Below are 21,620 nucleotides of genomic sequence, written 5' to 3' on the forward strand. Positions count from 1 at the left end.
GTGGAGAGGAGGGAGGGGAGGAGGGGAAGGGGTGGAGAGGAGGGAGGAGGGAGGGGAGGAGGGGGAAGGGTGGAGAGGAGGGAGGGGAGGAGGGGAAGGGGTGGAGAGGAGGGAGGGGAGGGGGAGGGGAAGGGGTGGAGAGGAGGGAGGGGAGGGGGAGGGGAAGGGGTGGAGAGGAGGGGGAGGGGAGGAGGACGAGCAGCAGGGCACCGTGTGAGCTGCAGACTGGCTCAGCACTGCAGGGAACCGGCCTGGGCGCTCCTCGCAGCCAGAGGAGTTGAAGGAAGCCCTGACCCGGGACCACCTCCCAGAACAAAGATACCGCCCAGCTCCAACCCTACCATCTGGGTCCCGGAAGGCGGCGGGGTAAGACCCCAGGACGTGTGCAGAGAGAGAGAGAGAGAGAGAGAGGGAGAGAGAGAGAGGGAGACAGGCGAGGACGCACGTACTCTTCACGCGCCAGAGCGTCCCGAAGATCCTGGTGTCGAACAGCGGAGCCACGGCCGTGATGATGACGGCAGCCAGCGCCGCCTTGGGGATGTAGTAGAACAGCGAGGTCAGGTAGTCCAGCGACAGCAGCACCAGAACTCCTGCGGGGAAACGGGGCGCCCGTGACCTCCGGCCCCGCCCCTGCACGTGCTCCGGGCACAATGGGGGGTGCTCACCTGTCACCAGGCCCCCCGCTGGGGTGCACACCCCCGACTGAGCGTTCACAGCTGTCCTGCAAGGCGACAGACGCTGTTAGTGGCTGTGGGTGGGAGCCTGGAAGAGCAGGGGAGGCGGCGCTCCCGGGACGGGAGCGCCTGCGAGGGGACATGGGGGCCCGGCGGACACCGGCACGTGAGGGGGAGACGCAGACTTCCAGCCTCCAGCGGGGGAGGAAATAAACGTCCGTCCCCGGCCCGTGTCACAGCAGCTCAAGCAAACGCGTCCACTCCCCGCTGCCATTAGAAAGGATGACCCTTGTGTCCACGGCCAGGGAGACGCGGTGACACCTTCGAGTGGGGCGACGTCCCGCTTACGACCCTGGCACCTCCCACACGCAGATGCACACGCACACACATGCATGCGCTCGTCAACGCAGAGAAACACCAGACGCTGCCAGCGAGCTCCTGCCAGGGCAAACCTGGAAGCGAACGTGGCTGTCCTTCCTTTTCAACTTCCCTTTTTCGTTTTGTCTGTTTGGAAAACTGCATTCAGACCTGAATCTCTGCCAAAAAACTGGTCCTGGGCCCACGTTTCCCTCTGCCACCGTGAAGACCACAAAGGAACGGCACCTGATTTCTGCGACAGTGAGGATTCTGCCTCGCACGCACTCCCCATCACCCTGACCGTGACCTGTGCCCGCCGGCACGTCCTCTGGAAATACGTCCGTCCGTCTATACATGTCCACAGAAAGCCTGAGTCACCCTTCGCTGCTGTGGAGTTAGGCAAGAATCTCCTTCCTTAAAGATGCACTGACGTTTTCAGTAACCGTTACACACAAGGTGCCGCGCCGGACCTGGGGCACAGACCCTGTGAGCCTGACACACTGATTATGCAGCAGAAACAGGTGAAAAGTTACATCAAGGAAACAGAGCTTTTATTCCACGAAGCGGCCCCTGGCACTGCTGTACGCGCTCTCCGTGTAACCTCCAATAACTCTGACAAGGGCCCCGCTGTGACTCCTATTTACAGGGGGGACACTGAGTATGCCCTGTAGCCCCTCGGATGCCGTGCTGTGGGGGCGTCGGGGAGGTCTGGTACTCAGACAGGGTGGGGCCAGCAGTTCTGGGGACTTGGGCCCTGCGGGCTGATGCCCCCTCGCCTCTTCTCAGTCCCAGGTCACCCTCTGTCCCGCCCCGCTGCCTTACGAGGCTGCGCGTGGAGGCTGTGCGTGACCCGCCCCCCGCTTCTCCAGGCAGAGTGCGGTGGTTCCTACCCCCACTTCCTTTAGGAATGTACTCTGCCACGAGATGCAGGAGCACTGCCACATGCTGGGAACGTTTTAGGAGTAAAGCTCGGGGCTATCAGAGAAAACCACGTGAGATCATGGTGAAGGACAGCAGAGCGAGCCCCACTCCTGCCTCCCACGGACGCCACTGATCTAGGGTTGCGGCTGCTGGCACGGACAGGCTTCTGCCTCAGAGAAGAACGAAGTGGCATTGGGACGTGTGCAAGGACCGGGCAGGCTCTCTGAGGCGGACACGGACCGTCTGGCCTGGGCTGGGACTCCCCCCTGCCCCCCGAGGCACAGGGAAGGAAGAACATGGGTCACTCACCGTCCAAAGCTGCCTGTGACCGGGTAGGAAGAGACGAGGGAGCCCAGCACGTTGGTCAGGCCTGGGGAGAAAGTGGAAGGAAAAGGTTTATCCAGGAGGGAGAGGGGTTTAAAACAGATGGGGGGTGGCAGGGGAAAGGAGGCCAGAAACCAGAAAGGAAACAGAAGATAGAAGGCCAGAGGAATCACCCAGGAGAATCCTACGTCTCTATCCATGTGTCTGTCTCGGGGAAGTTAAAATAAACCATGATCTCTGCCAAGTTTACCGACCCTCACTGTGACCTAACTCTGGCCGCAGCCCTGTCCCGGTGAGCTAAATACACCTTTTCCCACGTGCAACTGGGAGAGGAACCCACCTCCCCAGGAGGGACTAAGGACACTTAAGACTGCCTGGCAGCCAGCTGCCCACCCGCTGTACCCCACGAGTTCCTTCAGACCCACACTCTTCCCGTGAGATGACCAGCTGGGACAGGAGGTCATGGCTAGTAAGTGTCCACCCCCGTTACACTGACCCACCCCCGCCTGACAGAACCCTGCCAGCATCTGGCTCACCCTGGCACCTTCACAAACACCACAATGGGGTCACAGGTCCAAGACCGGCTCGAGACAGCTCAGGGTGGGGCCCGCTCAGAGCCAGGCCCTCTCAGGTCCCACAGCCCAGCACACGCCGCGAGAGCAGAGCAGACATCAGTGGACGTGGCAGAGGCCATGCACGGACCACACGTGGTCATCCTGACTCCTTATGATGGCCCCTCGAGACTCAGGTCAGGGGCCCCACTGCTTGAGGAGCGGGGATGTGTGGCTCCTCCCCGTGTGGTGTTCTGTAGGGTCGATGGAGGCCTCTTGCTATGTGCCTGCTGGAGAGCTGCCTGGCCTCTCTTACACCCCGGGTCAGCAGCCCATGGGGTCCACATGTGCAGCTCAATAACCTCGGCTTCGTGACTGCTCCTTGCTCGTCGCTGCCGTGAAGCAGAGGAGTCCTCCGCTATTCGCGGAAACGGGAAGGAGATGCTATCTGGAACTGCTACTACTGAGTGCGGGGAAGGTCAGTCTACAGACTTCCTCCGCCTGGGGGCGAGCGAGTCCCGGCTAACTCCACCTCACCAGCCACTCAGGTGATGCCTGCCACCACGGGCTGAGAGAGGAGCCCCCCCAAACCTCCAGTGACCCATCCTGGGGCCCCACGCCCTCTGCTATCGGGAAAGCCACTGGCTCGGGCCCAAACAGCTGCTGCGAGGTGAAGTGGTAACGGGGGAGGTTCCCGTGGACTCCAATGGGAAGGCACCGGGGCTTCTGCCCACTCCGACCCGTGCCCACCTCGCCAGGGGCAGGAGGGAAAGACAGAGAGGCCTGGTGTCCACAAAATTAACAACAGTCACGATAACCGAATTTAAGATTCGCGTCACGTCCTCAGAACGAATCACCGGAGAGGTCAGACAAAACGAAACTGGGACGCCGGGCACAGACCCATCCACAGTGGGCCCTCCCCAAGTCTTCACGGAGCCACCTGCTGGCCTGGAGGGAGGCCCCGGGGTGGGGGGCCAGGGCGGTCAAGGTCCCGCTCGACCAGCAGGTCCTGCCTGGCCACGTTCCTCAGCAATCTGACCCCAGGTGGGACACGCCGGGTGTTCCTTGACACAGCACAAAGCTGCGGACCTCGGGGTCGGGTACACAGCCAGCGCTCAACAAGCGTCGGTCAGCATGGACGCCACACCTCAGCAGCCTGCTCCTAGGGATTACACTGAACCATCTGGAGGCTTAAGGATGAATCCACACAAGGCTTTCAAAGGGCCCAACTGGGGGCCACCTCTGCTCCCTGAAGCTCACCGCGACCATCCCTATGACCTGTGCAGCTCAGGCGAGACGCAGAGAAGCACTCTCGACCTCAGAGAGCCACCGCGGGGGGCTTACCGATGGCCAGCAGCTCCTGGTTGGCATCGATGCGGTAATTGTTTTGAGAAGCTAAAAGAAAGGACGATGAAAATGCTGTCACTAGATACACGACACCAGTAAGAAAATATTCACGAACCAAAAACACAGGTTATAAACCTCTACCCACAGCACTGTCTCCTTGTCGTAACTATGACATGTGAACACGTATAAAACACGTGTGCGTACGCAAGCATACACATCTGTGTCGCTGCGTCACACAAAACAGACAGACGTACAGCAACACGTGAACAGCAGGTGACTGCGGTAGCGGTGGACGTCACAAGCGATTCGCTCCTTTCTATGTTTCAGCGCTTTGGACGTTTCCTACCACAAACACACGCTGCTTCCGTGAGAAGGGCAGAAAGTCTGAAACTAAACCCTCTCTGACTACAAATGTCGAGGCCCAGAGGTCCCAGCCGGGGCCGTGCAGACAGAGGGGCCGGCAAGCTTGCGGGGGGGATGCAGGGCGGGTGAATGTTTCTGGGAAGGGCTGGCCGGGAACACTGCAGGCGCTGCGGGCCACGGTCTGTCGCGACGACTCGGCGCCTGTCGTACGTAGCTGGAAGCGGCCGTGGGGACCCGAAAACACATGAGCAAGACCGTGTTCCAGGAACACCTCTTTATATAAACACTGTGACGCGAATTCCACACACTTTTCGTGTGTCGCAAAAATCCTAATCTTTGGAAATTTTTTCAAATGTTTAAAACGTAAAAACCACTCCTTACTCTTGGGTCGCGGGCCGTGGTTCTCCAACCCTGGTTTCGGAGAATGACAAGCTTACGAGTTAGGACGGGACATCAAGTGACTTCAGAAGAAAACAGTTTTAAAGTCACAAGAGGCATAAATGCTGTAAGACACAGACTCCAAAATAGCCCCAAAACTCCCCAGCCAGAAAAAGATCATCAGAAAAACAGAAACTGCACGAGGAAGACTTGATCGGAACGTGCGGTGGGACCTGGAGCAGCCGCTGGTGATTAGCAGGGATGACCCCTCAGAAGGCGCATCAGGCACGAGTCTCCTTGGCAGGAGGGTGGGGGGGGGGGGGGGGTCAGGATGCTGCCACAACCAGATCCGGTCTATGTGGTTACGGTGACGTGCACGCCCTTTATTGGGTTTCATCTTCAGAATCGACCTGTACCCCAGTGCGACAAGAGTGTAACCATTGTAGAACGAAAGGAAAATGCCATCCACGCGCACAACACGAAGCCGGACGCCCCGCAGACCCAAGGGAGCAGACACTCGAGGCATGGAGCAGCCTCAGCTCTGACGGAGGAATCCGAGTTCTGGGAGAACAAATAGGCACTTAAGTAGATTACTGCGTCCCGGCCTCCCTGGGGGCGGGGAGAGCACAGGCCAGGGGTGCTCAGCCAGCTGAAAAGAGCGCGTTGGTAAATTTTTACGAATTTTGGGAACCTGTCATTAGACACAGCCGTTATTACCTATTACGTGAAAGCTTTAAATAACATAAATTACACCAAAACTAAAGACCGACTTAAAACTTATCTCTTCCTGGCCTACTACGTTTCACTACGACCCACAAAGTAATTTAACTGCACGTGTCTGGTGGGTGGAGGCCGCAGCATCTCACCCCAAGATGTGATCGATCAAACTTCACGAGCCACTGGGAGCCCATGGGGGGCACGGTTACGCCAGAGGAAAGGTGAAGGCGAAACGCAGGGCCTTCTCCTTCCGGACAGCAGGCTGGCACACGTTACCAGCCACCGCTAGATGTGGGTTTTTGTCATAAATCCACTTTTACTACATGTTTTTTTGTTAAAAACACAAGCATGCGTTACTTGGATAAAAACTCAAGCTGTTAAAAACCTAAGCAGATAAAAGCAAGCAAGAGAGCAGACAGGCAAGGCCAGCTCCGGGACACCACTGGGAGGCCCCAACAGCGGGCATCTTACCGAAGGACTTGGCCACCGCGATGCTCTCCAGGAGACCCACCAGGGGCACCACGGCCAGCCCAGCACCCATGTCCTGAGAGAAGAGAGAGGGAAAGTGGGCCTCCAGGGAAGGTGAGGAGGGGCCGGCCAGGCAGTGACCCGCCAAGGCTGGCATGCGCTCTTCTGCATCTGACCAGAGCTGTGCTTCAGCTGCAGGGCCGGGAGCTCACACCCAGGGCCAGACACAGAGCAGAGCACAGGACACATCCCTGCTCTGCCAGTGTCCACAGCGCGAGAAGCACCCTGGGCTCGGGCAGAAAACTAAACGTGGTGTCCTTTGAGGTCGGGCCCAGAACCCTTTTGTGCCTGTCCCTGCACCCAGAGGCCCTCGGTCCTGAGGACTCAGCAGTCCTAGCTGGGCTCGGAGCTCCTTGTTATGAAGCGGATGCACCAGAGGCACGGAACCAGGCCCAGAGACCACCTCAGCCCCACCCGGCAGGCCTGGCTCCCCGTCTCCACCCACCTGTACCATCTCGGTGAAGGAAACTGTCCCATTGGCCGTGGTCACTGAGAAGGGCGGAATCCGGACTGGAGGGAGCCCCTCGGCGGTCTGCCCCGTTAGAACGAAAGGCTGGTATCCAGTCACCTCGAAGGTGTATGCGACCAGGGTGGCAAAGGACACCACCAGAGCGTTGCGGGCTAGGACAGAAGGGAGACCCGTTGGTGAAATCTGGCTCCTCTGGGTAACTGGAGCAGTAAATACACCCAGGGAAGCAGGACACCCCCCCCCCGCCCCCCCCCCCCCCCACTGCAGCCTGGAAAGCAGCACACACACCAGTGACCGAGGGGCAGGCATGAGCACGTGATGTGGGATGGCGGGACAGGCCCACAGTGACACATACGGCCTACCCACGTCATCTACTGGTCACCTCGGGTCCCACCTCTCGGCTCTTGCCTCAGCTGTGCTGGCTTTTTTTTTTTTTTTTTTAAATATCTTATTTATGGGGCGCCTGGGTGGCTCAGTTGTTAAGCGTCTGCCCTCAGCTCAGGTCATGATCCCAGAGTCCTGGGATCGAGTCCCGTGTCAGGCTCCTTGCTCTCTCTGCAAGAAGCCTGCTTCTCCCTCTGCCCCTGCTTGTGCTCATGCTCTCTCTGACAAATAAAATCTTAAAAAGAAAAAATATTTTACTTATTTGAGAGAAAGCGAACAGGCAGGGGTGAGGGACAGGAAAGGGAGAAAGAATCCCAAATAGACTCCCCACTGAGTGTGGAACCCCACACGCAGCTTGATCCCACCTGATCAGGACCTGAACCAAAACCAAGAGTCAGATGCATAACAGACTGAGCCCCCCAGGTGCCCCTGTGCTGGCTTCTTAAATGGGGGCGATATCTCTTCCCAAAATATGAGCGCCATCACGGACCCAGCTCTCAAAAGGCTGCCTCACTCTTTTCACGGACGTTGTCATCAGGACTACAGCTATTTTAGCTGTTTACCACCTTCTAGGGTGCAGGAAAGGCCCAGGGCCCCGCTACCCATTTGTGTGATGGGAAACCCAGGCTCAGAGCTGCGCGGCTAGAACAGAAGCACGTGATCCATGTGTTTTCTCCCTTGGGGACCAGCCAGGGCTTCCTGGCCTCACACCGTTGACGTTCTGGACCAGATCATCCTTCGCCATCGGCTATCCACTGCAGGCGTTCGGGGGCCTCCCTGGCCTCTCCCCACCAGGTGCCCATGACTGCCCCACCCAGCAGTCTCGACCAGAAACGACTCCAGACATTGCCAAATGTCCCCAGGGGTCAAAATTGCCTGTGCTTGAGAACTCCTGCTACTAAACGCCGTTCTGCACCCTGGCCGTGCATCAGAGCCAGCTGGCAACTTTCAATATCCGGTGCCCAGCTCACGCCCAGCCCAGCGACAGAAGAATCTCACGGGGTGCACCCCCGGTGTGCAGGATGGCTGTGGCCCATCCTCGGCCAGAGCACCACTCACCTGTGGTGGCAGTCCAGACCAGCCCGTGGCTGAGCCGCACGCCCGGGGGCATCTCGGGGTGCACGGGAGGTACGTGGTCCCGCATCAGCTTCAGCACCAGCAGCAGCACCATGCACACGAGCCCCAGCACGGCATCGCCCACCCTGTGGACAGACACCGGTCACACCCAGGCCGGCCCGGGGCGGACACCCCTGCCCTTCCATCGCCCCTTCTGCCAGAAAGCCTCTCTCTCTACTGCTCTGCTCGCTTCTTCCCGAGACACACGCATCCCTGTTCTCCTTCAAGACTCGATTCAGCACCCAGCGACGACGCAGGCCTGGGAGTCAAGGCCCAGATCACAATGGCGGTAGGGCTACGGCTCACATTTACAGCCACATGGCTCTGTGGCTACTGGAACCTCATCTGTTCCAGAAGGTTCACTTCTCACAGCCTGTGAGGCCCTCTGACCCGTCAGTCTCCAATTCCCCTGCCCCCGCGGTGAGGAGGAACCCCCCCCCCACCAGGCTGCACATCCTGGGCCAGGGAGCCCCTGGCTCGGATGGACTGGGCCCTGGGGAGCCTCACAGCTGATCAGAAGCAGAGGAGAAGACAGCCGGTCGTCGGTGTCCCCCACCCCCTCCCCCAGGAACAAGAGTGTTCCCCCAGCAAGGAGAGGTCCTGGCTACCAGCTGCACTCCTCTAGAAGCATCTGCGTCTGCCCTCTGGGAGAGGCCCCTCATCTGAAGAGGCCCCACGAGCGGCGGTCAGGCTCTCATCCTCCCTCCCTGCACATTGTTTGCCCCTGCCTCCCCCGTGCCCTGTGTTCTCCTCACTGAACTACAGGCCTTCAGGGAGACCGCTACTCTTCCTCTGCGTGCGGCCCTCCCACTCCTACCACCCACGGAGGCTGTGAGCAGGGGCACGCTGACCGGCTCTCAGGCCCCGGGGCAGAGCTTCTCAGACTTCAGGGTGCACACCGACGCCCCGGGGCTGCTGCTGAACGCTGACCGATGCAGCAGGGCTGGGCAGGGCTGAGGGTCTGCGTTTCTAACCCGCTCCCCTGTGATGCTGCTCTGGGACCCTGTTTGGGTGGCCAGGCCCCAGGGGACTGGAATACATGCCACCTGGGGGGGGGGGCGGTGGGAAATGGGGTGGGGCCTGGGAGAGGGGCTCCAGAAGGAAGAGCAGGACCACACAGCAGGCAGGTACCTGGTCTCTCCGACCTTGCGGAAGGTCTGATACACTTGCAGGAGAAACTGTCTCGGGATATCTTGTAGTCCCAGGAGGTTCTGTCCAAACAGAGACTGGATTAGACAACCTTCTCCCACAACATCTCAGCACATCTCTGCCCCCTTCCTTGCGGGCACATCCAGAGGCCCTCTGGAGACCATCTGCCCGTTCCCAAAGCCCCCAGGGGCAGGAGAGCAGAATTATCCTCGAGAGAAGAGGCGTTTCATGTTTGGGGTCAAAGACATCTCTTGGTGAATAATTCTCCCTTGTGAGGAAAATCAGTCTGGGTGATTTCAAAGCAGCTATGCCCTGGTCAAGGGTTCAGGTCACTGTCTGCCTGCCCCGTGGGCCCCACTGCCCTTGACACACCCTGCTCTCACTCAATGCGGGCCCTGCCCCCCCTTGCCATTGGCCAGAGGCCCACCTGCCGGGCACTACCCCTGGCAGAAGGAAAATGAGGTGGAGCTGTGGGCAGAACTACCAAGAGCTCTGAGGGCCTCCAGGGAAGAACTGTTGAAGGGGCGCAGGCAGGCAGGGTCCTTGGAGGGGAGAAGGGGCTCTCCTCTGTGTTTTAGTTCTTTATCCCGCTTGACACCGGGTGGGGAGTGTTAGCAGGGTGGTTGAGGCCCAGACCAAGGATTCCAAAACCCATGCACACAGCCCCGAATGGGGACAGACACCTGCATGGAAACACAGGATTCTGGGACCCAGGGGGCTCCTGCCAGGGCAGGTCAGGAGAACCCCCCACTCCCGACCCCCACCCTGCCTAGGGCTCTCAGATGGCTGTCATGACTCAATGGAGGTGTTAAAGATTTAGGGGACCTAACACTGCCAAGCACGAGTACATAAAGAAGCACCTTCCACATGTTACAATTGCATAAAAGAACATTCCTGACACCAAAAAGGAAAAACATTGTTTCCAGAATAAAAGATCCTCCCACAAAACAGCACTTGCCAAACTTACCATGACATACGTGTGTGCATCATACACTAACCATGCCCACCCACACCTAACGAATTCCCACCTCTCTACGCGCAGATAATAATGAACCTGCCTCCCGGAAGCATCAGGACAATCCAAGACAAGGGAGGGTTTAACCCAGCATCTGGCACATAGTAGGAATGCAGAAAGGGTCCGCTCCTTTCCTCTTGCTCACACCCTCCCGTCCCTGACTCTCAGTCCATCTCCCTCAGGAAGGCTCTCCTGGGCCAGCCCGGAGCAGAGCCTGGCCACGGGAACCATGCCTTAGAGAGGCGCCGTGCTGACAGCAGGCCCTGAGACGGGGGTGGGCCCTCAGGCGGCCACCAGGGGCTTCATCTGTACAATCTGGCTCAGCTCCGTTCTGCACACCCAACTGAGCACTCACGTACTTTTGTACAAAGCTCGGGGCTGGACGGCCACAGCCGCAAGCAAAACCATACCTGCCTTTCAGGAACCTGACACTCAGTAAGAATAAATGATGTCCTCAGCTCACTGATGATGATCGGTTCTAATATTTTTTACAGATTTTTTTTAAAGATTTTATTTATTTATTTGACAGAGGGACACAGCAAGAGAGGGAACACAAGCAGGGGGAGTGGGAAAGGGAGAAACAGGCTTCCCGCCGAGCAGGGAGCCCGACGCAGGGCTCGATCCCAGGACCCTGAGATCATGCCCTGAGCCGAAGGCAGACACTTAACGACTGAGCCACCCAGGTGCAAAACGCATAAACCTTTCGCGTTTTACAGATTTTTTTAAAGGTTTTATTTACTTGTTTATTCAGAGAAAGAGAAAGTGCAAGTGGGGGAGGGGCAAAGAGAGAGGAACAGATACTCTCAAGCAGACTCCACGCTAAGGATGGAGCCCCACAGGGGGCTCAATCCCAGGACCCTGAGATCACAACCTGAGCTGAAATCAAGAGTCGGATGCTTAACTGACTGAGCCACCCAGGTGCCCCTCTGTTCAGTATTTTTCAAAGTCCTTGCCTCTTTATATTTCTGTTTAAAACATCATCTGTAAAAGGTAGACCTGGGTGGCTGTTGGTTAAGCCTCTGACTTAGGCTCAGATCATGATCCCGGGGTCCTGGGATTGAGCCTCGCATCGGGCTCCCTGCTCAGCGGGGAGTCTGCCTCTCTCCCACAGCCCCTCCCCCTATTTGCACGTGTGTTCCCTCTCTCAAATAAATAAATGAAATCTTAAAGAAAAAATCCTGAACAGAAATTGGGGGAAAAAATGTTAAAATGAAATCACCTAGCTAAAACGAGCATGGAGAAGTAATTCGTTCTTCAACACGTTAACGGGATGCTGACGACCTAAGAGGCCGAGGGAAGGCAGCAGAACGAAATCGCCCCATGAAGTGGACCAAGCACGCTGGCCCCAAAGCTCCAACAGGGGTGGGGCTGCTGTTACCTGTCACCCCAGTTACCTGTCGTACGGTCCCACCATCACTCAGCATCTCCCCCAAGGGCTCCCGGAATCGATGGAGACCACTTGAGCACCTTGTGCTCTGAGCTCTGGAAGAGCAAGACATGAACTGGCCCACACGTGGGGAAGCCAGCCTCGGTCCTATGACCCAGGAGGAGCCTGGCCGCCAAGCAGCGTGCCTACCTTGATCTGCCCGAAGCCGATGGTGATGGCGGCAGCGGAGGTGAAACCCTTGATGATGGGGCAGGAGATGAAGTCCAGCAGAAAGCCTGGCCAGCCAAGAGGGAATACTGAGCTGGGACCACCAGTCCCAGAGAACGTGGGTGGATGTGGGCTGGGAGAGGTGGTCTGGGGGGACTGGGGCTAAGCACTGTTGGACCACACACACCCTGTATGGACAGGTTTGGACAGCGGGAAAGGGAGGCTAGGGTCTGAGGCCCTGGACACTTCTCCAAATGTCTTGGCCTCTAAGCAGAACAGCGGAGGGCTGAGGAGAACCCTTCCCCCCCAACCTTCACACACGCACAAGAACAGCCCTTTAGAGGCAAAAAAAGGAAAAGCTGAGGGCCAGGGCATCCCCAGGAGGCAGGTGCCTGGGTACCCCCCGGCAGGAAGGCCCAACAGTCTTACCCAAGCGCAGGAAGCCCATGGCTAACTGGATGCAGCCAGACAAGAAGGCCAGCAGCACAGCGTAGGCGGGTTCGTGCAAAGCATAGAAGGAGACCAGGAGGGACATGATGGCCGTTGGGCCCAGCGTCACATCCCGGGAGGTGCCCAAGAAGAAATACACGAAGCATCCCATGAAGGCAGAGTAGAGGCCGTACTGGGGGGGAGACGGCACTGAGCATCGACGAGGCGCACAGAGGGCCCACAGAGTCCCAAGGGGAGATGTCTGAGCACAGGATCTGTGGGGGCCGTTGAGACTACACAGCAGCGCACACAGGGCAGAGCGCTCACCCCGTTAGCCATGGTGCAGACCCACAGCGATTAGGGGCCTCTTTTCTACCTCACCCCACTTGGGTGCCAGCATGGATGCAAAGGCCTGGATGCTTGTCTCAGTCTATGAGTCTAAGAAAGTGTCCTTGAGACCACGGTGAGTCATCCTGCTGGCCCCCTCGGACAACCCAGAACTAGCTCAGTGCCTCGTGTGACAAGTGTGACAAGAGCAGTTACGGGGGCATGCATCTGCCCCAAGGCAGTCACGTGCTGTGGACGGTACACCAAGACTTCTGGGGCCCCGCGGGGCTGGAGTTCTGGCGCACCACTTGTGTGGAGGGCATGTGATACGTTCCTACTCTGCTTCCGGGCAGCTGCTGGGGTGCGGGCGGCGACCGGGGCAGCCGCCTCTCACCTGGGGCGGGAGTCCAGCCACCTCAGCATAGGCCAGCGCCTGGGGAATGACTGTGAGCCCAACCGAGAGTCCAGCGATGAAGTCCATCTTCAGCCACTGCAGGGAGTAGTCCGGCAGCCACGCCAGGATGGGCAGCCGCCTCTGCACGGCCGCAGGGGAGCAGCAGTGGGCCTGGGGGGCCATACTGGCACCCGAGGTCCTGGCCTGACCCAACGCCTTCACAGACGATGGCATGCCTGCAGTGTGCATGGGGGCCACAAGACCAGCAGTCAGGGTCGGGGCTTGGGAGAATGCAGCAATAAGGCAGGGTCTAGGGCCCTCAGGAGAGGCACACCCGTCTCCTCCCCCTCCAAGGGGGAAGCCAAACCTGTGCAGAACGGGGCCTCAAGAAAAGGTGTAGTCCCCCACCCTGGCCCCTGCTCGCTGCTCTCCCTGAACCCCACCTGCCCCAACCCCAGCTGCCTCCTTTCCACCGACACTTGCCAGGAAAAATGCAGTATATGGTTTCTCAATGAGAAAATCAAACACTAAAGAGACACCACGCCTCTCCTCCCGAAAAATTGCATTTCCTCTTTTTCCCTCCCCAAGGAATTTAGCGGGGAGCAGTGCAAGGAGTAGCAGGATCCACGGGGACACCCTCGTCCGGCTGGGGGGGTGTGCGCGGGGGCGGGGGGGACTGCAGCCATGAGCGCCCCAGGCTTTCCAAGTGCGTAGCACCGCGGACTCCACCCACTGCGGCGCTGGCGGCTGGGGGTCTCGCACCCTGAGGCCGCGCCTTACCCCACCCCCACCTGTGGCTTTCCCGTCCCTACAGCAGCGCCCAGGGACTCAAGCGGGCTCTGGGAGAGCGTCCGAGGCCATTAATTCAGGACGCGCCGCATTCTCTAGGGTCCTGGCGCCCCCCGCGCGCAGAGCCAGCCGCATACCACCCCTCACCCCCCTAAACAGCTCTGGACACACCCCGCCTCCCACCCGCGAGGACGCTTGCCCCGGACCCTGCCGTCTAACCCACGGGACTCCACGCCGGCTGATCAGTCCAGCAAGGCCGAGGGCGGCGGGGACCTGGTGGGGACGCGGTGGAGACACAGTGGGGAAGGGTCCCCGCGGGAGGAGCCCGCACCCTCGGGCCCCGCGCCACCCCCGGCGACCCCGGCCCGTCCCCCGAAGCTCGCCCACTCCGCCCCGGGCCGCGGGCCCCGCTCCCCGCCCGCCGCGGACTCACCGGGTGCCGCAGGTTGGGGTCTCCGGGTGTCGCCGCAGCGGGGTCCGCAGGAACCGCAAAGGGAGCGGGAGGGAGGAGAGAGAGGGGCGGGGCCTGGAGCGCACGTGATCACCCGGGGGCGGGACCTGGTCGCGCGTGACCACCGGAGGGCGGGGCCAGCGCACGCGTGACCGCGGGCGGGGTGGGGCGGGGCTGAACCGCCGCCATGCGCCGCCGAGGGCCGGCCTGCTGGGGGCTGCTGCTGGCCCTGGTCCTCTGCCGCTTGCGCCCGGCGCGTCCCCGGAACGTGCTGCTGATCCTCGGTGAGTGCGCCCCAGCCAGCGAGCCCTGCAGCCCTTCGCGTCGGCGCTCCCCGCGGCCCCAGACCCTTCGCGGTCGGCTCCTTGGAGAGGGAGGCAGGGGCGGCCTCAGGCATCGCGTGTCGGCCAGCCTTCAGCACCCCAGTCCTGCCCCCGGCTCTGACCCCCACCCCCACCCGTGCCCAGATCAGCCAGGGCGCCCAGCTCGGGAAGCTGGGCTGTTTTCCAGAACGCAGTGTTGTACAGTCCCTAGAGGGGATGCTGGAAGAGGGGCTGATGCCCAAGTCCCCGGAGACGTGGCTGCGTGCCCCGGGGCGCCCCGCCCTCCTCTCCTCCCCAGCGGTGTAACCCTGTAAGTTTGCCCTTGCGTTTTCAGACCACGGAGCCCTGTGGCTCAGATCTTCTCTGGCTGAAAAGCACAGCCCACCCCCCTCACTCCGCACCCCCGCCCTCTCCCCTAACCCCAGCCCTTCCCAGAAATCACAAGTTCTTCTAGTGCTTGCTGTTCAGAGACTTGGTGACCAGGGCTCCAGCTGTCACAAGACAACCCTATTCTTTTCCTCTTTTGAGGTTTGGCGTTGTACCAGACGCACTCTCTCTGATTAACTTTGTGGTCCCCAACCAGGCCTTGCAACTGATTGTAGCATAAAAGAGTTCTCCCCTAAGGGCTCCCATCAGCTCCTCCTTGCTGGGGACACAGGTACAGAAACCGCATCCTCATGCAGCGTTTGCCGAGCTCAGGACTGCCCAGTCATGCCCACTTGCTAACAGGGCCACCTGAGTATCATGCCCTCTGGGTGTCATGACCCCTGGGTATCAGTCCCGGGAAGGTGTCAGGCCGCCCAGATGTCATGCCCGCTTGGGTCATGCCCACCCGGGTATCCCACTTGCGTGGACCTCACTGGCCCAGGCCACCACGGCCTCAGTGTCTCTGCCTTCCTCAGCGGACGATGGAGGCTTTGAGAGTGGTACCTACAACAACAGTGCCATCAGCACCCCCCACCTGGACGCCTTGGCCCGCCGCAGCCTAGTCTTCCGCAATGCCTTCACTTCCGTCAGCAGCTGCTCTCCCAGCCGGGCCAGTCTGCTCACTGGCCTGCCCCAGGTGAGGGCTGCAGGGGTGCAGGAGGAGGGCACGGGAGAGGGAGAGCCCCTCCCTCACCTCTCTTGGGATGTGCTCACCTTCTTTTCCCCACCACCTGCCCACCATGAGCCCTGGCTCCACTGCTCTGTGTGACTGTGAGTAAAGCACTATTTGTGCACCTCGATCTCCTTACCTGTTAAACGGGGTCTTGATAATACCTCGTTCGTGGAATTGTTATGGGGTTGGCCTAGCTCGTGGTTTATACATAAAGCACGTGGGAAGGTGTCCGACAAGCACTTGCTCAGCATTAACTCATGTTACGATATCGTCCGGGAGCTTGAGTGCAGGTAAGAGGTGCCCTGTGAAGCACTTCCTCTGTGTTTGCTCTGCTAGGATGTGCATAGCATAGAACTCACCCTTTTAATCGTTCACAAATGTGCAGCTCAGTGGCATCAGGTCCATTCACACTGTTGTGCAGCCATGCGTCCATCTGTCCACCTCCAGAACTTCATCTTCCCAAATGGAAGTGCTGTGCCCGTTAACACTGCTCCCCGCTCCCCTTCCCCGGCCCCTGGCAACTGCTCATCACCTCTCTGTCTCTCTGAACTTGGTTATTCTAGGGGAGTCCTACAGTGTGTGTCCTTTTGGCAGTCCTTTGACTGCCTTATTGCACTGAGCAGAGTGCCCCCCAGCTCCCCACACAATGTAGCACAGAACAGCCTTCCTTCTCGTGGCCGAAAAGGCTGGCCAGCGACCCATCCTATGGGTATGGCCCGTTTCGTTCACCCGTCCATCCCTCCGTGGACACTTAGGTTGCTCCTACCCGTGATTGTGATGAGTAGTGTTGCTATGAACGTGGGGACGCAGGTACTTATTTGGACCTGTGCCTCATGACATCCTCTGACGGTGAGCCGCTGTGCCCTGTGTCCCCATCCGAGAGACCGAGGCGCACGTGTGGTCTGTGCCCCCACCACCACCCCCCCGGAAGGCTCCTTGGGCAGCAGCCACGGGCCGCAGGAGTGAGGACAGGGCTGCCCCATCGCACCTTACGTCTTTTTCTAGTCTGACTTTGTGATGTGTCGACTGGTTTTTTTGCACTGTAAAAAATCCAGTTAATTAGAGGTTTGCTGCCCTTTTTCCCACCACGGTACGTGTTCATGACAAAGAAGTTGGGAAGTACAGGTAGACGAGAAGAAAATAAAAACCACCCGTAATTATGGGTACATTTTCTCAGTCTGCCATGTTCCCTGCTGACGTCCCGTGGCCTGGGAGAGGCGGTGAGACTCTCCCAGGATGCTGGCTGCCGGGCTCTCCGGGGGGCGGGGGGCGGGCAGGCAGGGCCATGGGGAGAGTGGGGGCAGGCAGGGCGGGATCCCGCCTCATGGGCATCTCTGCCGCAGCATCAGAACGGGATGTACGGCCTGCACCAGGGTGTCCACCACTTCACCTCCTTCAACGAGGTGCAGAGTCTGCCAAGGCTGCTTGGCCAAGCCGGCATTCGCACAGGTGAGTGGCCTCATGCCCCGGCGGGGTGAGGCCTGGTCCTGAGCCACCCTCCGCCTGTGTCACGTGCTCGGAGCACCCAAGGTCCAGGGCCTTCTCCCTGGGCCCTGGGTCCGTGAGGACAAGGGCCTGGGCTGATCTCATGGCGGCTACGCCAGGGCCGTGGGGTTTGGGGGACAGTGGGATAGCTCCGGGACCCTGGCAGGCCCACGTCCCCACCTCCAGGCATCATTGGGAAGAAGCATGTGGGGCCCGAGACGGTGTACCCGTTTGAATTTGCGTACACGGAGGAGAACGGCTCCATCCTCCAGGTGGGGCGGAACATCACCAGAATGAAGCTGCTGGTCCGGAAGTTCCTGCAGACTCAGGATGACAGGTGTGAGGACGCCCCCGTCCCCTCCCTCACGCGGCCAGACCTCTGGGCAGTTAACCTGTGATGCACATCCCAGAGTCTTTAGTGGGGATTCTTGGAGGCCCCAGGTGGGGGAGTGGGGGAGGGGGAGAAGGGTCCAGAAACTCAAAAGGAGAGGAGACACGGGGAACCTGAGACGGAGAGTCCCAGGGAGACTTTCAGTTCTGGAGAAGTGAGCGACGCTGAGGGGTGTTCCCTCCTAAAGAAGGGGGCTCCCCAGAGTAGAAAGCCAGGTGGCATGTCCACCGGCTGACCTCGGGACTCAAGCCCCTCCCTCCCTGGGCAGGCCCTTCTTCCTCTACGTCGCCTTCCACGACCCCCACCGCTGTGGGCACTCCCAGCCCCAGTACGGGACCTTCTGTGAGAAGTTTGGCAACGGGGAGAGTGGCATGGGGCGGATCCCAGACTGGACTCCGCAGACCTACGACCCACAGGACGTGCTGGTAGGAGCCCCTCACCATGTGTCCGAGATGTTCGCTTACCCTTCCTCCTCCACCTCGTAAATCGGAGGACTTGGCTGCCCTGGCCCCACGTTTAAGAGGAGACTCTGTGACTCAGTGGATCCGGGTTCCCGTCCACGGGGCCGGCAAAGAGAGGCGTCAAGATGTGGAGTGACGTGTCCGGAAGCAGGGACGTTCTGGGCTCAACCGTTCACTGGTGGAGGGTGATCTCAGGCTCTGGAAGGAAGGCCGGCTCCTCAATCTCCTACCCCAATTCAAGGACTGGTCACCCCTTCCCCCCAGCTTGTCTGCCCGCGTGTTCTAGCCCTGACTTTGCACCCGCGTGCCCCTCCAGGTGCCTTATTTCGTCCCTGACACTCCTGCAGCCCGAGCGGACCTGGCTGCTCAGTACACCACCATCGGCCGCATGGACCAAGGTGGGTTCAAGGAGCCTGGACTGTGGGGTACGCCCCAGCATGGGCCCCATCCCAGACCAGAGCTCCGAAGTCACAGTGTCGGCGGGGCCGTGTCCCCCCTGCAGGCCCTATAGGAGACAGCACAGTCCTTCCTGTTTCTTCCAGCGTCTGGTGGCCCCAGGCGTTCCTTGGCTCCTGGCTGCATCCCTCCCCTCTCTGCCCCGTCCTCACACAGCCTATTGGGTGTCTTCTCAGTGTTTCTTCTATAAGGACACTTGTCATGGGACTTAGGGTCCACCTGGGCACTTTGGGACAGTCTCCTTGAGATCCTTGACGATTGCAGCTGCAAAGATCTCTTCTCCGGTTGGGAGAACCACTATTAGCCGGTGGTAACCTGGGGAGGGGACAGGCGTAGAGGGAGTCCTGTCTTCCAGCCACTGCCCATACTGCCCAGTTATCCCCCGGGACAGGCATGAGAGTCTGGAAAACAAAACAAAAACCAGCGTCTGCAGGTAGCAGCTGCACAGGGTGACGTGGACGTGCTGAGGGATGGCCGACCTCCCTGGCTTACTGCTGGACGGGGTGCTGGGTGGGAGGGAGGGACGGCAGGGGTGCAGGGTCCAGCAGCCCGATGAAGAAATGTGTGAGCGCACACGTGTTCCCGCGCTTGCATGCCCAGCCGTGGCTGAGCTCTGTTGTCCCCTCTGCACCCCCAGGGGTCGGACTCGTGCTCCAGGAGCTGCGCGGAGCAGGTGTCCTGAATGACACCCTGGTGATCTTCACATCCGACAACGGAATCCCCTTCCCCAGCGGCAGGACCAACCTGTACTGGCCGGGCACGGCTGAACCCTTGCTGGTGTCGTCCCCAGAGCACATGAAACGCTGGGGCCAAGTCAGCGAGGCCTACGTGAGTCTTTTAGGTACGGCTCTGCAGCTCACACGGGCGGGGGTGGGGGAGCTGAAACTTGAGCGGCACCACCACGTCCAGGCAGTGCTCCGCGGCCCGCTGCCTTATGTGGTGCCCACACCACCTGGGCAAGGAAGGGACGACCACCCCATTCTACAAATGCAGCAGTGAGGATCAGAGAGGTAAGTTGCCCAAGGTCCCACAGTTCTTAAGCACCGAGCTAGGATTCTAGCTTGGGTCTCGCGGTCTTTGAGACGGTTGCCCTCCCCACTGGCCCGCTGGTGAGCGCGGCCTCAGCTGGAGCACTTGTTAACGCCCACCCGGCAGGCCCCACCCCCAGAGCGTCTGGTGAAGTAGATCTGGGGTGGAGCCTGAGAAGTAGCATTTGTGACAAGCTCCCAAGTGATACTGATGCTGCAGGCCCCGGGGAGCCCCTGTTTTGAGGGTTCAGGGCAGCAGGACCCATGCAGCTTGGGGCCCACATTTCCCTTTGGCCCCAAAGCACAAGTCGGGGAGCATTGTGGCCACAGCACAGGGCAGGAATAGCTGCGCCCCCTCCGTGGGGGCTTCCTTACTGATCCAAAGGATTCTGGTAGGATCCCGAATATCACCAAGTTGGGGCCTCTTGTTAAACCATTAAAGGCATTGTGTGCTAGAGGGCCGAGACAACCTTGACAGGTATGGGGCCCACAGCGGCTCCTCCCTGTTGGTGATCCAGTATACGAGGTGGCCCCCCAGTGTTCCAGAGTGGCTTGGAGTCAGAGTGGCTTGGTGGCTGGAGGGCTGCCGTGCTGAGACACCACCTCCTTTCCAGATCTCACGCCCACCATCTTGGACTGGTTCTCCATCCCTTACCCGAGCTATGCCATCTTTGGCTCAAAGACTGTCTGGCTCACGGGCCGGTCCCTCCTGCCGGTGCTGGAGGCAGAGCCCCTCTGGAGCACCGTCTTTGGCAGCCAGAGTCACCACGAGGTCACCATGGCCTACCCCATGCGCTCCGTGCACCACCAGACCTTCCACCTCGTGCACAACCTCAATTTCAAGATGCCCTTTCCCATCGACCAGGACTTCTACGTGTCGCCCACCTTCCAGGACCTCCTGAACCGCACTGTGGCCGGCCACCCCACCGGCTGGTATAAGGATCTCCACCGTTACTACTACCGGGAGCGTTGGGAGCTGTATGACAGGAGCCAGGACCCCCACGAGACCCGGAACCTGGCTGCCAACCCCCACTATGCGCAGGTTCTTGAACTGCTGCAGACCGAGCTGGCCAAGTGGCAGTGGGAGACCCATGACCCCTGGGTGTGTGCTCCCGATGGCGTCCTGGAGGAGAGGCTCTCCCCCCAGTGCCGGCCACTCCACAACGAGCTGTGAGCCTCCCTGGGGCACGTGCGCAGCCTCCCCAGACCGGGTCCCCACGTGGCCCATCTGATAAGGGCTCTCCCCGATGTTGGTGTCATTCTGCCACTGCCTGGAGGGGAGAACAGGGCGTGTGACCCAGTCCTTCCCCCCCCCGTGGTAGGGGACGCTGCTGTTCTTGTGTCTGAGCCCTGTCTCAGCATAGGAATTCCAGGGGATCCTGGAACAGGGTGGGGCCCCCAGTCCGTGTCAGGTGAGGGTGGTCTGGGCAAGGGGGTCTCGTGTCCTGGGTCAGGTTGGGGACCTGCAGAGAGAAGGGGCTGGGACCTGGAGCTTAAGATCCTTTTCATTCTTTGGAGCCCCCAGATGTTCCCACTTCCAGGTACCACATGGGTGCTGGGAGGGTTCAGACTACACTCTATGTAGGGACGCGGTATCTGCCTTTTATCAATCTCTGGTCTTGAAAAAATCTGTGAACACGCCTGGGGCTTGTTTTGCTCTGCCCCACGGTCAAGTTCCTGACCCTGGCTGGGTTTCCGCTAGGCCGCTGATTCATGGCAGGCTCCCCACGTGCCGAGTTTCATTCTATGGTCTATAGAGGCAAGCTCGTCCTTTTTGAATGTCCAAGGGGGAAGAGCCCGTCCTCTGGCTTGGGTTAGTTCTGTCCGGTTGGACTCCAGGGCTGTGGCACAGATGTTGCTCACAGATGCTCCACACCTGCCCGGTGCCCGCCTGCCGGGAAAGCAGAAGGTCTCCCTGGAAAGCCCAGAACGCGGGGGCTTTTTCCCTTGAGTGGGTGGGCTCCCGCTCTCCCCTGCCCTCCCCCACCAACACCATCTTGGGGGCGTGGAGGAAGATCCACAGTCCGGGACACCGTAAAAGCCTTTTATTTTAGTAAAATGTGCAGAAGTTCATTTTCTGGCTTGTTTATGAGAAGGCTG

At 59.8% G+C, this 21,620-nt stretch overlaps 2 protein-coding genes across 6 annotated transcripts in view; one reads left to right on the plus strand and one right to left on the minus strand.

Moving 5' to 3' along the window:
• SLC26A11 (solute carrier family 26 member 11) overlaps positions 1 to 14,370 on the minus strand; it is an 18,456-nt gene extending 4,086 nt beyond the window's left edge. The window contains exons 1-12 of one of the 2 annotated variants that reach the window (XM_025860018.2): positions 14,260 to 14,370; positions 13,038 to 13,273; positions 12,317 to 12,509; positions 11,870 to 11,955; positions 9,261 to 9,340; positions 8,073 to 8,215; positions 6,606 to 6,781; positions 6,104 to 6,176; positions 4,172 to 4,222; positions 2,262 to 2,322; positions 666 to 721; positions 450 to 590 (exon numbers count right to left, since the gene is read on the minus strand). In XM_025860018.2, coding sequence (XP_025715803.1) covers positions 450 to 590; positions 666 to 721; positions 2,262 to 2,322; positions 4,172 to 4,222; positions 6,104 to 6,176; positions 6,606 to 6,781; positions 8,073 to 8,215; positions 9,261 to 9,340; positions 11,870 to 11,955; positions 12,317 to 12,509; positions 13,038 to 13,271 — 1,294 coding nt within the window. In that variant the 5' untranslated portion in view covers positions 13,272 to 13,273; positions 14,260 to 14,370. The remainder of the gene's footprint in view (positions 1 to 449; positions 591 to 665; positions 722 to 2,261; positions 2,323 to 4,171; positions 4,223 to 6,103; positions 6,177 to 6,605; positions 6,782 to 8,072; positions 8,216 to 9,260; positions 9,341 to 11,869; positions 11,956 to 12,316; positions 12,510 to 13,037; positions 13,274 to 14,259) is intronic. The other variant, XM_073885997.1, reaches the window with a different exon arrangement.
• Positions 14,371 to 14,427: 57 nt separating this feature from the next.
• SGSH (N-sulfoglucosamine sulfohydrolase) lies at positions 14,428 to 21,593 on the plus strand. 4 transcript variants are annotated; one of them, XM_025859959.2, is made up of 9 exons: positions 14,447 to 14,561; positions 14,745 to 14,910; positions 15,503 to 15,663; positions 17,043 to 17,148; positions 17,457 to 17,521; positions 17,844 to 18,000; positions 18,353 to 18,434; positions 19,130 to 19,333; positions 20,135 to 21,593. In XM_025859959.2, exons 3-9 carry the CDS (start codon positions 15,599 to 15,601, stop codon positions 20,692 to 20,694), a joined length of 1,239 nt encoding a protein of 412 aa, XP_025715744.1. In that variant the 5' UTR covers positions 14,447 to 14,561; positions 14,745 to 14,910; positions 15,503 to 15,598; the 3' UTR covers positions 20,695 to 21,593. The 4 variants fall into 4 exon arrangements, with proteins under 4 accessions (XP_025715743.1, XP_025715746.1, XP_025715745.1 ...); XM_025859958.2 differs by lacking the exon at positions 14,745 to 14,910 and having other exon boundaries at positions 14,428 to 14,561; positions 17,371 to 17,521; XM_025859961.2 differs by lacking the exon at positions 14,745 to 14,910 and having other exon boundaries at positions 14,428 to 14,561; positions 17,371 to 17,521; positions 19,130 to 19,320; positions 20,135 to 20,562.
• Positions 21,594 to 21,620: the final 27 nt, after the last annotated feature.

This window comes from Callorhinus ursinus, unplaced genomic scaffold (assembly GCF_003265705.2).
Source record: "Callorhinus ursinus isolate GAN/ISIS: 27379988/994484 unplaced genomic scaffold, GSC_fseal_2.0 scaffold68, whole genome shotgun sequence".
NCBI lineage: Eukaryota > Metazoa > Chordata > Mammalia > Carnivora > Otariidae > Callorhinus > Callorhinus ursinus.